This window comes from Molothrus ater, chromosome Z (genome assembly GCF_012460135.2).
Source record: "Molothrus ater isolate BHLD 08-10-18 breed brown headed cowbird chromosome Z, BPBGC_Mater_1.1, whole genome shotgun sequence".
Classification (NCBI taxonomy): domain Eukaryota; kingdom Metazoa; phylum Chordata; class Aves; order Passeriformes; family Icteridae; genus Molothrus; species Molothrus ater.
In genome coordinates this window covers 24,462,757-24,478,938 of record NC_050511.2, presented here as the reverse complement: position 1 = coordinate 24,478,938, position 16,182 = coordinate 24,462,757, and the positions used below count along the sequence as shown (strand labels likewise).

Below are 16,182 nucleotides of genomic sequence, written 5' to 3'. Positions count from 1 at the left end.
CATTCCTAAGGTTAAACAATCCAAGTAAGAGAGTGACGCACCAGAAAATACTGAACCATGTCCTACCATATCCACTGGCTTGGGGTTGCTTTAAGAATTAAACAGAGACAATTAACCCAAATATTTCAATGAGCACTCAACCGAGTTCCTAAGTTCAGAGTTTCACAACCTAGGTCTACAGTATTCAACAATTGCATTCTCCCTGCCCAAAGCTAACCCTAAGTAAGGACTATGCACCAGCTGTATGTTGTCATCAAATACATCTCTATAATGATAAAGAAGGGAAATTTACTGATCATATCTTTGCAATGCAACAGACACTGGCTTCTAAATTTTGATTTCCATAGCACCATCTTCCAAGACATAAGTGAGTGTCATTTTCATTCTAGTAAAGATCACTGACTTCTCTACATGCCAAACACTAGTACCTGCAGCACTGGGTTATAATTCCTTAGGATCTATGTGTACCAAGCTGCTATCACACACAACTGTCTTGAAAAATTACAGTAGGAATACTGAATTTTTCATCCTTCCACTTAGTCATCTTGCAGTTCAAACAAATATTACATGTTCTTGAAAAAGAAGCACGTCCCCAAACCTATCATATGGCGTGATATACAGCCTTGTGACTTACACTACCCTATGATCAAGAATACAAGACCACACAAAACAGCAGCTCTCAGCAGAAAACCATTCCTGAGATTATAGGTGTAGGAAAAGGAGTTCTTTCTACATTAATTAAATTGGTGAGTTGGCTGAAAAGAACTTTACATATTTTGTCAATATGCTGCCCTGGAAATTAACTAGCTGTGTTGGTTTTGCACAGACTGGTTTATTGTAGCAGAGGGCGGCCACAGAGGTGGCTTCTGTGAGAAGCTGCCAGAAGCTTCCTCCATGTCTGGCAGAACCAATCCCTGGTGGCTCTGAGGATGGACATGCAGCTGGCCAAGCCTGGACCAATTAGAGATGTTGTTAATGCCCCTGTTTATGACATATTTAAGAAGAAAATCAAAACAAAATGGACAGAGTTCTTCCTTGCCAGAGAAGAGGAGGAGGTAAGAACATGTGAAGGAAACAACATGGAGACTCCAAGGTCAGTGGAGAAGGAGGGGCAGGAGGTGCTCCAGGCACTGGAGCTGAGATTCCTCTGCAGGCCATGGTGCAGACCATGGTGAAGCAGCTGTGCCCCTGCAGCCCATGGGGATCCATGGGGGATGCAGAGATTCACCAGCTGCCCATGCTGGAGCAGGTGGATGCCTGGAGGAGGCTGTGGTCCAGTGGGAGACTCTATGGAGAGAGAGGGCCCTGCTTCCAGGCTGGAGCAGCCTTGTCCTTGGAGGTCTGCACCCCGTGGAAGAGTGACCACGCTGCAGCAGTTTTGGGAGGACTGTCTGCCCGTGGGAGGGACTCAGGTTGCAGCAGTCTGGGAGGACTGCTGCTCATCAGACTGGAATGGAGAAGTTCACTGAGAACTGTGTCCTGTGGGAGGGACCACATGACTAGCAGAAGGACTCCTCTCCCTGAGCAACAGAAGAAAACCTTGAGTGATGAACTGACCAAAATTCCCACCAAAATTCAGTCTCCCTGTACTGTCAATAGGAAGCAAGTGGGGGTTGGGGAAAAAAGGTGTTTTTTAAGGGCTTATTTTTACTTCTCATTATCCTCCTCTGATTTTGTTAGCAATAAATTCTCTTTGTACATCTAAGCTGAGCCTGTTTTGCCCTTGGAGTGGTCCTTATTTCAACTCATGAAGCCTTCACTGAATTTTTCTCTCTCCTTTGCCCAGCTGTGGCAGGAGAGGGCAAGTGAGTGACTTTTGTGGATGTCTGGCATTTGGCCAGTGTCAAATCATGACACTAGCTCACATCTCAGAATTCAGTCAATGATTCCCTCATATGCTCAATACTAAGCCAGGTCCCTAGTAGCTGTTGTGAAAATCTGCTCTTTATTTGGAGGGACGGGAAATGCTTTTGTATTAAAAAAGAGAGGTTTCTTTTTTTTTTAAACATGGTTCATACCATACTGTATGCTTACAGAATCAGCAAGCATGTAAGCAAGGAATTTTGCATGTGTTCATGCCTATCACAGCACTACAAAATCCAAATGTCACATTTTTTATTTGAGGGACTTGACAGTTGTTTCCAAGAATTACATTAAGTCATAACAACAATCACATTCCTGCTCCTTCCAGTATGAAAATCATGTAGATTTTCATGAAAATCAATGTAGATCAGCCAAAGATTCCACTCTGGTTCTAGCAATAAGAAATATTAGCAAACTGGTAACGCAAAGTTAAACACAAATTTTACTTATGCAATATTCTGGGTCTTAAAATTATGGGCTGACAGAAGACTTCATCCATATAATTTTCCTTTTAAACTCATGAACAGTTATCTATAACCAATGAATAAAAATACTCACTAGTCAGTGCTGAAGAAGCAGATGAAACCATGAGAACTGCTTTTTCCTGTTTTAGTGTGGGGGGCATTTTTATTATCCGCTAATATTAATATTATTACTAATATAATTTCTCAACAATTACCTGCAGTTTGAATTCTAAAACATTTTCTCCGGGCTTTATTCTTCCCAATTCAAGCAGATCTATCAACTGATTTTTTTTCTTACTCTTCCATCCATATCTCACTTGGTTTTTTTCCCATTCCTGATTACCATAACTCTGTGAAGATTTCTCACTGATATTTGCTGGAGAGTCTGTATTTGAGGAAATATTAGTAAGCATCAGGTTGGCATTAAATGAATTCTCACTACTCTGAAAGACCATTTGCTGCAAAGTATTAGAGAAGCTCTTGGTAGATGCTAATAAAGTTTCTTGCTGCGGCTGCTGTTGCTGCTGGAAAGCTTCTTTCTTATTCACATATCTGTGCAGATCCTCATGTGAAAGAACCTGCTTGCAGTGACAGGTTGTCTGATAGACTTTCTTACCGACAACAGTGCTTTGGGGTTCTACAATATTTAATGTGTTGGTCATTGAAGTGAGATTTAAAGACCTGTTTCTTTGTCCTACAATTGCTACACAATCAATGTCTTCTGGCTGTGAGCACTTTATTTTAGCAGTGGAAATAGTAGGTTCTGAAGACAATGTCATCACTTCTGCAGCATTAGTCAGCTTTGACATGTTGTCAAAGGCATATTCTCTTACTCTGTTTCCAGATGCCAAAGCATGATCAGAAGCCTCCTTGCTTCTAATTGCTTCTTTATTTGCTCCTGTTTCATCCAAGCAGATGTGTGGATGCTGGATGCATTCCTGAGCTGAAAATCTATTTTCTAAAGAGACATGTGCTTCTACTCTGTTTCCATTAGGCCTGCTGGCACCAAGCCCCATACTAAATGTTACTGTATTAGGACACATTATTTCATTAGCAGTTAAACTTTGAATTGTATCACTTCCATGAAATGAGATTTGCTTCTCTGATGATGAATTGAACATTTTCTTTGTTTTTCTGTAATTTTTTAATTTCTGCACTAATTTTTCCTGGTTTTGGGCAACAGTCAACAAGCTCTTTTGACTAGAAGCAAGGTTAACTAATTGTTCCCTTAGTGCACCTTTTTTAAATGATTCCACTGAGGCCCTATAAAAAATAAAAAATAAAGACATTGTAGTTACTATAGATACAAAATTAAAACAGTTAATAGACATAACAAAGAACAAGAATACGTTTCAACATTTAAAATCTGCCAACATTTAAAATTTGAACAATATTTTTATCATGTATGAAGTTTAATGTTAAAATTCCAGGTTTATGAACAATGAAGTGCAGAATCCCAAGAATTAAGATGCAGGTGGGAATCCCATAGAATTAGAATGTTAATCATCAAAACTTCGGAAATAGTCTTGCCTATACCACTCCTTAATTCACAGAATTTATACTTCTATACCACCTTTAATTCAAAGAACCAAAACTATGACTGTAGTATATCACCAACTGCTCTGTTATTACCACAAATCATAGTAGCACATTGAATCCCATGTCCCAGAAGTCTACTTTGGAGTCTTTTAAAATGAGTTCAGGATGAGCTCCTGAAGGATGATACTATAAGGATTTTTTTATGGCATACACAACAAAACATTTCATAAAGCTACCAATGTAATAATGCCACATGACCTTTAAGAGGACAGCACAGTTTAGGATGTTGCCTGTGTAATCTGGGAATGCTGTACCTTCATCAGACCCTGCTCCCAGACTGAGCCTCCCTCCTATGAGACCCCTTCCCTGGGGCACTTTACCTCCTCTCTGCTGGAAGGGAATTCTTTATTTACCCCACTTTCTTTAGTACAAGAGCCATCAACTCAGCATAACACTATTTTCTCCTAATTCTTCTTCATGAGACAAGTGGCATAACTATGACTCAAGCACCATTTTGGGAAGATAGAGAAGTAACCCAAGTTGTGGGAAATGGAACTACATGCTTTTAAGGCCACCCACTGCAGAGATGCCATGGCAGGTAACACCATACCAGTCTCAAAAGAGACTGTTGAAGGGATCAGAACAAAGGTACACTAAGACTAGACGTCTCAGAACAAGGACAGAAAAAACACAGCTTGACAGTATTGTTGTCTGTACTGCGATACTGCTTGGTATATCATGTGCTTGGAATACCCATACCATCAACATATTAGCATATAGTCAATCATTGAGTAATCCATGACAACTGTGGGCCTTTACACAGGGCAGTGAGGCTCCCACACACTTTTCTAGCAGTTTTTGCTCTGGGAAGTTTTATTGCTTTATTGCTATACAAGTACAGAAGATGCAACTGAAGAGGCAAAGAGAATGTGACTAAAATGACAAAGTAACTTACAGTCACTAACAAATATAATACTTCTTTTTTGTTAATTTTTCTCAGGTAAAAGATATATCTTAGTAGAAAAGATGCTAGCACCTATATCTAAGTACAGAAAAGGAACAATATAAGTAGTATCTCTCTCTGGGCCAACTAACTGAACAACTGGAAGATAGAAAATGTGATGATGCCTCCTGATCTTCTATGGCTTGTGTGACAAAAGTTATAAGCCAATTCATTAAAAATAAGATGTTGACTATAAAAATAATAAAAAGCAAATATAATGTGATTTGGAATACAGCTCATTACTAATGATAGATGGCTGTTATATTAGCTGCAGGATATCTGCAATACCCAGAAACATTTATTACGTCACTCTGGAGCACAGACTCAATCTCAATACTAGAAAACAGAGAAGTTTGTGTAGCTATTAATTTTACCATCCTTGTTTCTTAACTCAGTCACTATTTTGCCCACAAGGATGATTTGGAACTCCAACTCCTCATAAAATCCTTTTTAAAAAAATTATCTGTGTAATATGTGTATCTTACATTTTATATCTGGCAAAATGGCTTGTGACAGAAATATTTCAGTCTCTTTGCTCAACCACCCTTTATATTTTGCCATGGGATTATCTGAAAGTTTTATGCTGCTGCTTTTACATGACCAACCAAATCCTGCCCACAAAAGCAAGAAGCATCCTCATCAGCTGGCCTAGAAGCATCTGTTGAATAGGATGCTACATTGTTAGGTGAGCATTCACCATATGACCAACCTTGAGTACTTCTCAGAAGGAAGCAAAAAGGGGCCTTGCGAGAGCTAGCATCATGAAGTTCCTAATTCACACAGTCCGTGCTCACACTAAGATGAGCAATTTTACCTGACATTTTAATTGTTCTCACAAAAATTGAATGTCTGCAAGCATGCTTCAAGCCGTTTCTTTAAATGGCTCTTGTTGGCCATTGGCTGAACACTACTAACCTAGGAGTGCTGAAGAAACAAATCAGAGTCAGGGACACTCCAAGTAGTGTCTTGAGTTGCTATTACTTTCCTCCATGATACTGCAAAATAAATGTAATTGCTCAATACCCCCATTTCCTAATTTCTGCTTAGGTATCATGGTTCCATGAGGAGAAAAGTCCTGCTTATGAAACCTGATTTCCTTTTAAAACAAGTTAACCCACCTAGCCGATCAAGGGAAACCAAGTGATGTAATCTTCTGGGATTTCAGTAAAACTTTTGGTACCATCTCTCACAGGATCCTTCTGGACAAAATGTCCAGATAAACACATCACACAATGGGTGAGCAACTGACTCACAGGTCAGGCTCAGAGGGTTCTAGTGAATGGGATGACATCAGGCTGGTGTCCTGTCACAGGGTTCTGTGCTCTTAAACATCTTCACCTTCACTAATAAGTTGGATGCAGAACTGGAAGGGATACTAAGCAAGTATGCTAACAATACAAAACTGGGTGGAGCTGTTGATGCCCTTGAGAGCACGGAGGGCCCTGCAGAGGGACCTCAACAAATCAGAGAACTAGGCAATCACCAACCATGTGAGGTTCAATAAGGAAAGTGATGAATTCTGCACCTGGGATGGGGCAATCCTGGATGTATGGACAGAATGGGAAATGAGATGCTGGGAAGCAGCAACATGAAAAGGGACCAGTGGGTCCTGGTTGATAGCACGTTGAACATGGGCAGCAGTGCCCTGGCAGCCAGGAGGGCCACCCGTGTCCTGGGGGCATCAGCCAGGCAAGGGAGGGGATTGTCCTGCTGTGCTCTGCACTGGGGCAGCCTCACCTCGAGTGCTGGGGGCAGCTCTGGGTGCCACAATAGCCTCATGTAAGGCTAGAGAGTTTCCAAAGGAGCATCATGAGGGAAAGGTGCATCACACAGCGAGTAGGTGGGCACTGGAACAGGCTCTCCAGGGCAGTGGTCACAGCATCAAGCCTGACAGAAATGTTTGGACATTGCTCCCAGGCACATGGTGGGATAATGCTGTGCAGGCTAGGAGCTAGACTCGATGATCGCTGTAAGTCACTTCCAACTCAGCATATTCTGTGAGTCTGTGTTTTTCCAATCATTCTGTATCATTCACTACCTAATTTTAATGCTCACTGTGAGTACAGCAACCAATTATTATGCATTAGCTAAATCCTGAAGTTCTTCTTTCATGTAACTGAGGTAACTGAAGCCAATACTGATCATGCTTCCAGAAAATCTGAATGAAAACCACATAGATGTACTTTTCTGCCACTATATGCTCCTAACAACTTCTATCACTACTACTGCAAAGAATAGCTTTCTATGAATACAATCCTTGTATTCTACTTACCTGTATTTTTTAGCAAGGGTATCCCTCTCTGTTTTCTGGTTTGCAAGTATTTCATTCAAAGTGTCTTGTATCTGAGACAGCCTTTGGATATACACATCTGTTCAATATTTTGAAATAATCAAAATTATGATGGTGATAAGAAGCAGGAAATAATTCCACTAATAGCATTTTCAGTATGGCAAATACACAGCAAAAGTATAAAGACACTGCTAGAGCACTATGTTATACTGTAATGCATGCTGGTAGCTCCTAACAATTGGAGCACTTTTAATGAAATTCTTATAGAAATAATTAAATACAAGTTTAACTTTAAAAAATTAGCAGAAGTACTAGAAAAATCTGAAGTGCAAGTACCTTGTTTAGGAAATTATTAAGAGAAAAAGGAATTAATTAAAGAACTGCCCTATGGATGATAAGCCCTGAAAATTTTCAAGCTCTTTGTGTTGCAAGTAGCAACATAACATGGCAATTATACTGAGGCTACCTGCAGAAGTTACACAATCGTACAAGGTGCCTAAACCTTTCATTTGAAGTATTATGAAATAGCTTAATGAACCTAGACTGTTTCAAGTTGCATACAAAGGTAAAAGCATATCTGTCCCAGTTTTACATAGTTTCTAACTCATATTATAAAGTTAAATTATAAAGAAGAGCAATTATAGATGCTTCTTTATACACCCTATCTCATAGACATATAAATGAGGGTTAGAAGTCACAACCAGTGGATACCACTGGGATAATTTGCTAAAATTGTAACCTAATTCCTGAAACTCTAAAAGTCAATACAAGCTTTACATAATCAGGAAAAAATGAGAAATTACAATACTAAATTGGAATTTGTAAAATGTTTCCCCAAACATTTTTCACAATACCTACCAGTATTTGCCTAGTTAGTAATATGAAAATATTGCTTTTATTAAGGTAGTTTAATAGAAATTTTGTATTTGTTATTTATAGTAGATTTCACTGCATGGAAATACCTCGAGATTTTAGTCCACCCTCTTTTGTCTTAGTTCAATCTTGTGCCTCTTCAATAGTAATGACTATGACTTAGTTTAAGAGATGCTACATTACTAATGCTTTTGTCAGTAGTGGTAACAGATCACCATGTTAATTTCTCTCAACCCCTGAACAAGAGAAGTCTGATTACCCCTGAAAAGGAGAAGTCTGATAGTTCTTTTTGCTCATTCATGAAATTGCACTGATGTCTGTGCACAGGTGTCTGTCTGTTGCATCATCTACTTATCTGTCTAACATTTTTCAAGAAAACACCTATTCTAATTAACCATACCCCATAAATCTGAGTTGGAAGCAATCCATATAATTCCATATTTCACATTTATTTTTAAAGGGATAAATTTACTTGTAAATACCATTTGAAAGCTTTAGCCTGTATTTAGGAATATAAATTTAAAAACAAACCCTTTCTTTCTGTCAGCAAGCAAAACTATTTCATGAGTACGAGATGCTCCAATTAAACAGCCTTGCCACACCCCTGGGTGAGGGCAGCTGGGGAGAGAGACCTTGGTCAAAGGCATTCTGCCAGGAAGCTATGCCTCTTGAAGCATCAAGGCATGGATACAATAGACTTCAACAGATACACAGCAGCAGCATCATGATCACCTAAGAAGTCACTGTCACTTAGTAAAGTCTTGAGATTAATCTGAACTGAGATTTGATAGCCTAAGACAAATTACACCTCTGGGCATCAGCATCTCTTAAACTGCCCATCATTCACACTGTCTGCTGTAAAGAATTCTCTTTTTATCTCTCATAAATTACTTTAGGCTCCTGGAAGTCTAGCCACATCAGAATAAAAATGCTGCATCTGCTACTTTACCTACAGACATAGCTGTCCTTGGTCGTGCAGGGGCTCATGTGCTCATAATTAAATAATGCTGCCAGAAGTATGCATTCTTATCTAATGATCCCTTTTTATAGAATTAGGATGAATTGAGACACATGCCTCCAAGTGACATGCCTTCCTTTTCTGTCATAATATTCATTCCTGTGTAACAGAAAGTACTTTGGGAAGTGCCCATTCCTGAGTGCCCATTCCATTATTAAAATCTTATTCTCTGAAGCTTTATTTTCCAGAGGAGATTCAAATATATTATGTGCAATAATGTTTTAAAAACAGTTATATTGCCAAAGATATTTATCCACTAAAAATAGGTGAAACACTTCAATTTATCTACCTGCATCTTTTGAAGTTCTCAACTCAAACAGCAACAGTTCTTCCTGCTTCTTTTCTGTATCCTGTATGGCAGCAACAGACTCCTGTTAACAAACACAGAAATTACCATAAGAAGTAGAGCCAAGTATATAGAGCACTATACAAAACAGGCCATGACACCTGGCCTGCAGTTTAGGTATTGTAGACTCAAGTAATTCCAGTTTGGGGATTACTGTGTAAAGGCAGTGGGGCACTGGTAGGACAGAGGTACACAGTGACAAGAACATGCTCTGCAAGGGGCTGTCGCAGCCTGGGTTTGCTGTGGCATTCAAACTAGTTGATGCTCAGAGTCCTCCAGAAACCTCTGAGTGCACAGCAAAGATTGGACAGTGAATTTCACCATGACAGCATCATCTAGACAATGTAGGCATAGGTTGCAGACACCAGGAAAAGCTAACAACTTGTGCAAAAATCTTCCTTGTTGTTTTGTGGTAATATAAACAATATCTAAGTATCTTCATCATCATGATGGCAATTCATTACTGTTTCAAAAAGAACCATTCTGAAAATGTGATTAAAAGCTTCAGATCTCACAACCTTTTTTCCTATTTTTATAAGCAATAAGAAATGTGTCAGTATTGACTACTGTTTCCACAATAAATTTAAATGCACAGGAATTATGAACAGAGGAGGTGATTATAAACATACTCATCTATGTAAATCACAACTTATCTTCTATAACGCTCTGCATGATGCTGTTTTTACATACATTTCAATGGATTATTTATTATATTTATATATTTTGCAGTCATCAAATGTCACTATGCAGTTGTACACCACAGAGCAGTTTAACAAAACTGTAATCTGTACTTACCACACTGTATTTCTCATGTTGTGTCTCCAAAGCTGCATCATCATTTTTGTAGCAGTCATAACAATGATGTTTTGATCTTTCCTCTCCACAATTAAGAAAAAATAAATAAAATTTAAAAGTAATTTGCAGGAGCACCATAATAATATCAGTTAAAAAGATGCCATGGCAGGCAGTTAGCACACTAATATAGGTTAAAAAGATGCAATGGCAGATCAACTAATCAAAACTCTCTTGTATATGCAAAAGAGATCAAATTTAGGTAGCATAAAGAAATGAAAGCTACCACTTTCAAAACTAGTCATTTCCCTTCCTGTGAAGGGAAATACAGATAATAACAAAAAACTGAGTATCCAAATATGTTCTTCTTCCAAATATGTTCTTTTCTTTTTTTTTTCTTTTTAAATACAGACAATAACAAAAATTCGAGTATCCAAATATGTTCTTTTCCTCATTCTCTCAGAAAAAACAAAACCCACCCACACATGCTATTTTCCACAAATAAATAAATAAATATCATTCAATAGTTAATGGAATTAAAATCTGTGTCAAACTACTTGAATGTATGATTTTTCCTTAAGACTACAGAGTAATCCTATGATTTATATTACATACCAGTAACTTCAACAATTTGAACAGGAAGTACAGAGTCTGTAGCACCATACGTCTTCAACAGTTCTTTCATTTCTGCATCACAAGCTTGATTCAAAGCACTTTCTCCTGAACCATCCCTCTCATTGGGATTTGCTCCATGCTGCAGCAGAATCCTGGCTGCCTATTATACATTTTTGTTATTTGTACAGTGGTAATTCTTGTTGTGGACTTAGTATACAACTACATGTGTTATATCTAACATCCATCACAAATAGTAGAGGTTCTCTAGATACTCTAGAGAGTATATACATAAATAAGATACTCTACAATCATTATACTTGCAATCCAAATTAAAAAATCCCAAATAATTGGCTATTGTCAACACAGATTTCTATCTTACATTTCTTACATTTTTCCATTAAAATACACAAATAACTCACAAATTTTCACAAAACATGTAATTTTTATAGTACTAATTTTTATGATTTTATGGTAATTCAGAACAATTACACAACACCATGTATCTGAATTAAGAGGAGCTGGTCAATTGCATTAAGACCAAAGTGCAGAATAGAAGTGCATTTCTTTCTTTAAAATTGGTTTCGGTTTCATGCACTGATATTTTTTTTTCCTAATTCCAAAAAACTTGAAGTTTGCTTAATCGCAGAATGTGGAAATCAGATTAGTGGTATCAGTGGAATCATTTACCCCCTAAATTCAAATCATGTGAAAGTACTGATGAGGTCAGACCTTGGATGGTAAAAGAATTTTCATACGTATGACTTTTCAGCTTTAGCATTTCTTCTTATTTCTTACACTCAGAGTGCAGTTAAGTAGAAAAATGCATCAGAACAAGAATGCTGACTCAAAGTTCAGGATGTTCTCTTGTTGGTTTTCCCCCAAAATACTGAATAATACACTTATACCTTTGCAAGAATCCGACTGATAGTTTGGCCCCAAGCCTGTGAAATCATCCCCTTTGTTTTACCCTTGCTCACAGAAAAAGATAAATGTGATGAAACATGAATTGTCCTGACAGAATTAGAAGTAGTATGTTTGAGCCAATTTGGCGTCACCTTTACACTTAGTTCCCCAGAACTCACTCTGTCAAAAGAACATTTTATTTATTTCTGTGCAGTGCTGGGTACCACAAGTCAAGAAGAATGTGAAGGTCTTTGAATGTGTCCAGAGGGCAACAAAGCTGTTGAAAGTGCTGAGAGACGTATTCTGTGGTGAGCCACTAAGGGCTTTGGGCTTGTCTAGTTTGGACAAAAGGAGGCTCAGTGACCTCACTGCTCTCTGCAGCTTCCTGAGCATGGAAGTGAGGAGGGAGATACACATCTTCTCCCCCTGGGATCTAGCAACAGATAAGTGGGAATGAGTCTAAGCTGTGCTAGAGGAGTTTGCCTGAGACGTGGTCAATGACCCAAGGCTGTCAATGTTTAAGGAACATTTGGACAATGTTAATATGATTTAACTTCTGGTTGGCTCCAAAGGGATCAGGCAGCTGGACTAGATGATCACTGCAGGTCCATTCTAACCCAAAACAGTCTGTTTTACAGCACCACAGAATGGTTTGGGTTGGAAGGAACCAGTTAATAAAAAATTGTTTATTTTTAAAAAGAAAGACCAAAATCTTTTTTTTACAAAAATAATTTTTTTTTACAATTAAGGTAGTGAGACACTGAAACAGATTGCCCACAGAAGTTGTGGTTACCCCATCTCAAGAAATGTTTAAAATTTGGTAGGACAGGGCTTTGGGCAAGCTAAGCTAGTGAAAAGATGTCCCATCAATGACGGAGGCCATTATGGCTACGTGCTATTCTCCTCTCCTGCTTAAGCCACAACCACCAGGAGCACTGGTAATAGATGCATCCAGCCTACTCCACACTTTGCAGGGGAAAAAGGGCACTGTCAACAGTGACCCAGGCATCTTATTGGTATGGAAATATGACTGTGAGTCAATCACCTTACTTCATAAATAGTGCCCAGCCCAGGGCCCCTTGAGCTTTCTCACACAGTAATGGGCTGCACACCAGGATCTCCCTTTGAGTATAGGGACACATCTCAGCATTACTCCTTGAGGCACAGAAATTCCTGTCACAACAGATTCTCCATAATTGATGCTAAACTTTGAAATCTTAGCTAAGTGATAGAAAGGATTGATTGTGAACATACAGTCCTCTAGACATAAACTGCTGACTGAGTCTGGAATGAAGTCTGGATCTAGCCATCTGAGAAGGAGTTTAGAAAGCAAGGGGATCCTTTCTGAACATCATGACTCAACAGGAGGGTCCCTCCTTACAGTTGGGACCCTGTTCTCTATGCAGTAAACAATAGAATTGTGTTAAACAACTGTCCCATTTATCAGTGAACTTTGTTAACTCACTGTTTTATATCACTAAGCATATCATTTGTTCTCTCTTAAGTGTGAAGTGCATCACTCCCATCTGCGGCAGCACTGAACTATCGATAAATTGAGAATGTTCAACTTTAATACTGTTTTTAAGAAGCCCAAACCTGACAAAGAACCACAGGGAGTTTCTGAATTTTTATGATTTGTCTGTTGTATTAAAGAAGTCAACTAACTGTACAATTTCAACTGTCACTACTGAAGAATATTTTTCTCTGATTTTTATCACTTTAAAGAATACTGGTTTATTTCCTAAATGCAAACCTACACTAAAATTATGTTTGTAACTTCAATGAAATGTGGATTTTGCTTTGCTGACACTCTGCTGGAAATCTGTGTTGGGAAATCTTATGTAAAAGAAAAATATACCTCCAAATAATTGCCCGAAACAGCATCGTGTATCGGTAAAACACCACAGAGACTTCTGCTGTTAACATCAGCACCTGCTTTCAGTAATTCTAAGATCACATCAGTAAATCCTCCATTAGAGGCTTCATGAAGTGCTGTCCAACCTAATAAAAGCAAGATAACACAGTATACATCTGATCTGGAAAAATCTACAAAGGTGACTAATTAGTAACTCTACATTTTGCTGAATTTAAGATAAATCTTACACAAATAATCATCAGGAAAAGCTAAGGTAAATGATTTTGTGTGCATTCAGTTTACTTCAAAGAAAAACTCATCCAATATTAAGCAGAAAAACATTGCTTTCTTTTCTACTGCAGTAGAAAAATAATAGAAGAAACAAAATTGGAGTAGAAAAACTCTAAAAACTCAGGAGCACAGTATTAATAATCTGATTTCTAATACCAGTAGCATTTTATAATATCAAGTCTGCCAGACTTGATAGTATAGAATAGTATCCATTATGAGACTATGACAACAGAAACATGCTATATATTTAGGTAGGAAAAAGGAAAACATAATCTTGTCATCTGGTTTTTTTCCTCATTTCTTAAAGAAATAAGACCTGTCTGAATGTGCTTCACACATGCATATACTGATGCACATAAGCTCCACCAAACTTAAAGTTCACTTCTGTACACATCTCTGAAAACACGCTCTTCAGCAGAGTAAAAAGACCCTTCGGAGAAACAGTCGGCATTACCTCCATACTGACATAAATATTATGTGTTCATTCAGTGTGCTTGCACTTGTTTAATGACTTCCTCAAAATTTTAAGCCAAGAATAATTGTAATTTTATTAAAATTATGCAAACAATATATACATGTCTATCTACAGATTATGTAAAATTGTAGTATAAAACAAACTCATAAGGGAGTAATTTTTAAACCTGCATAGTCCTGTTCATTGACAGAAACTCCAGATGATATTAGAGTCTTCACCAAAGACACATCTCCTCTCTTAGCAGCAATATGCAGCTGAGTTTCCCCTTTTCCATTTCTCCTAATTTTCATCTTTCTCACAGCTCCTCTCTTACAGGTACCAGGTACAATTACAGCTGCTTCCCTGGTAGATTCTAAACAGATATTGGGTGTTCATTAGAATTTTTTTCACAAAGAATGCTTAAGTATAAACAGAAAATTAAACTTCATAATTTATTTGAATTATTGTAAATGTAAATACTCTTGCTTTAATTATTCACTAACATCAAGTGACTATAACAAAAAGTTAAAAACTACTGTGGTAGGTCCTGTGCAACAGGTCAAATGACAAGCAGATCCTATACTTAAGAATTTCCAGTTAAAACCTAGATGATTCAACAAGGGTACAACAAATTAGGAAGACAAAAGAAAGGTAACAAGGTTGAAATTTTATACTGTATAGAGGTAGAGAATATGTTAGGTTTCTCCATGGATGGCTTTCAAGTTACCAGGCTGCTAAATATATAAACTACACACATAAAGATATGTAAAAAATTATAAAAGTGGAGACTTTTTATTGCACCACTCCTTATCAGTTGCTAATTCTGTATCAGGGAAAAGATAGGTTGTGAAAAATCACATCTATGTGTGAAAAACTTCTTAGATTTAATAGTAGATGTAATCTACTTCTTAGGAAGTAGATTACAAGATTACAAGTCTTTGAGTAATGTTTAGTGGCATAGATAATCTATCATTTAAACCTGTGCACTGGACCCATAATTGCAAATAAACTTGATTTATTCCTTATTAGTTCACAAAGCAAACAACATTCACTTTAATGATATCACGTGGTCATCAGAGAGGTTCTAATTCTGAAGCTTCAGGTAACAATCTACCAAATTCTAAGACATACAACAGAAAAAAGATTAACAAAGTACTTATTATATATATTGAGTAAGGATAACCCTCTCTTCAAACTGGTACTAAAGAGACAGGACATATAAATCTTTCAAAGCTCTATCATCTGTGCTAATTTTTTTCAAACTCCTGTTCCTTTTATCATACTACCCAGATATTTTTTAAGAGTTTACCATATTCTTTCTCTGATTTCTTGAAAATTTGTAATTTATTCAAAGAACACAGAAGTGTAAGGTTTTCAGTGAGCATTCTGCAACTCTTATCCATGGTTTTTTTTCTCCTTTTATACCTATGAAAAAATTAGTTGCTGCATCTTCCTCATCTCATCAAACAAGCTCTTTTCTAAAATATTTCCAGTCAGCATTATCCATTAGTATCAAACATCTTCTGTACTTGACACCTGGCTTTCTTCAGGCACCTCCTGCCTTCTAGAAAACTAGCTTTTCCAATGTTTCATTTAAAGAAAACTATGGAGCTTGTCATACAAGACTATTTGGAAGAACATGAAAGACAGACTGAAGTGATAGTAGAGACAGACATACAGTGAGGATATACCCATCATGGTTTTAAATGAGCTCACTGTAGGCTGTCCAAACCTGTGAGAAAGCATTCAGGAAACCCTTTTTGCACTGACACTGCTTGGCCTACACTGTATTGGCAACAAGAAAAACTCAAGAGCTCCTTTTTTAAGTGAAAACTTGAGATTCTAAAGCACACAAAGCCCATCACATTATTAAAAT

General features: G+C 37.6%; 1 protein-coding gene across 1 annotated transcript in view; it reads right to left on the bottom strand.

The window, feature by feature from the left end:
* ANKRD31 (ankyrin repeat domain 31) overlaps window positions 1–16,182 on the bottom strand; it is a 64,478-nt gene that overhangs the window by 17,006 nt on the left and 31,290 nt on the right. Inside the window, exons 10-16 of the mRNA XM_054518015.1 lie at window positions 14,494–14,679; window positions 13,565–13,707; window positions 10,804–10,963; window positions 10,192–10,274; window positions 9,340–9,421; window positions 7,142–7,238; window positions 2,543–3,590 (exon numbers count right to left, since the gene is read on the bottom strand). Coding sequence (XP_054373990.1) covers window positions 2,543–3,590; window positions 7,142–7,238; window positions 9,340–9,421; window positions 10,192–10,274; window positions 10,804–10,963; window positions 13,565–13,707; window positions 14,494–14,679 — 1,799 coding nt within the window. The remainder of the gene's footprint in view (window positions 1–2,542; window positions 3,591–7,141; window positions 7,239–9,339; window positions 9,422–10,191; window positions 10,275–10,803; window positions 10,964–13,564; window positions 13,708–14,493; window positions 14,680–16,182) is intronic.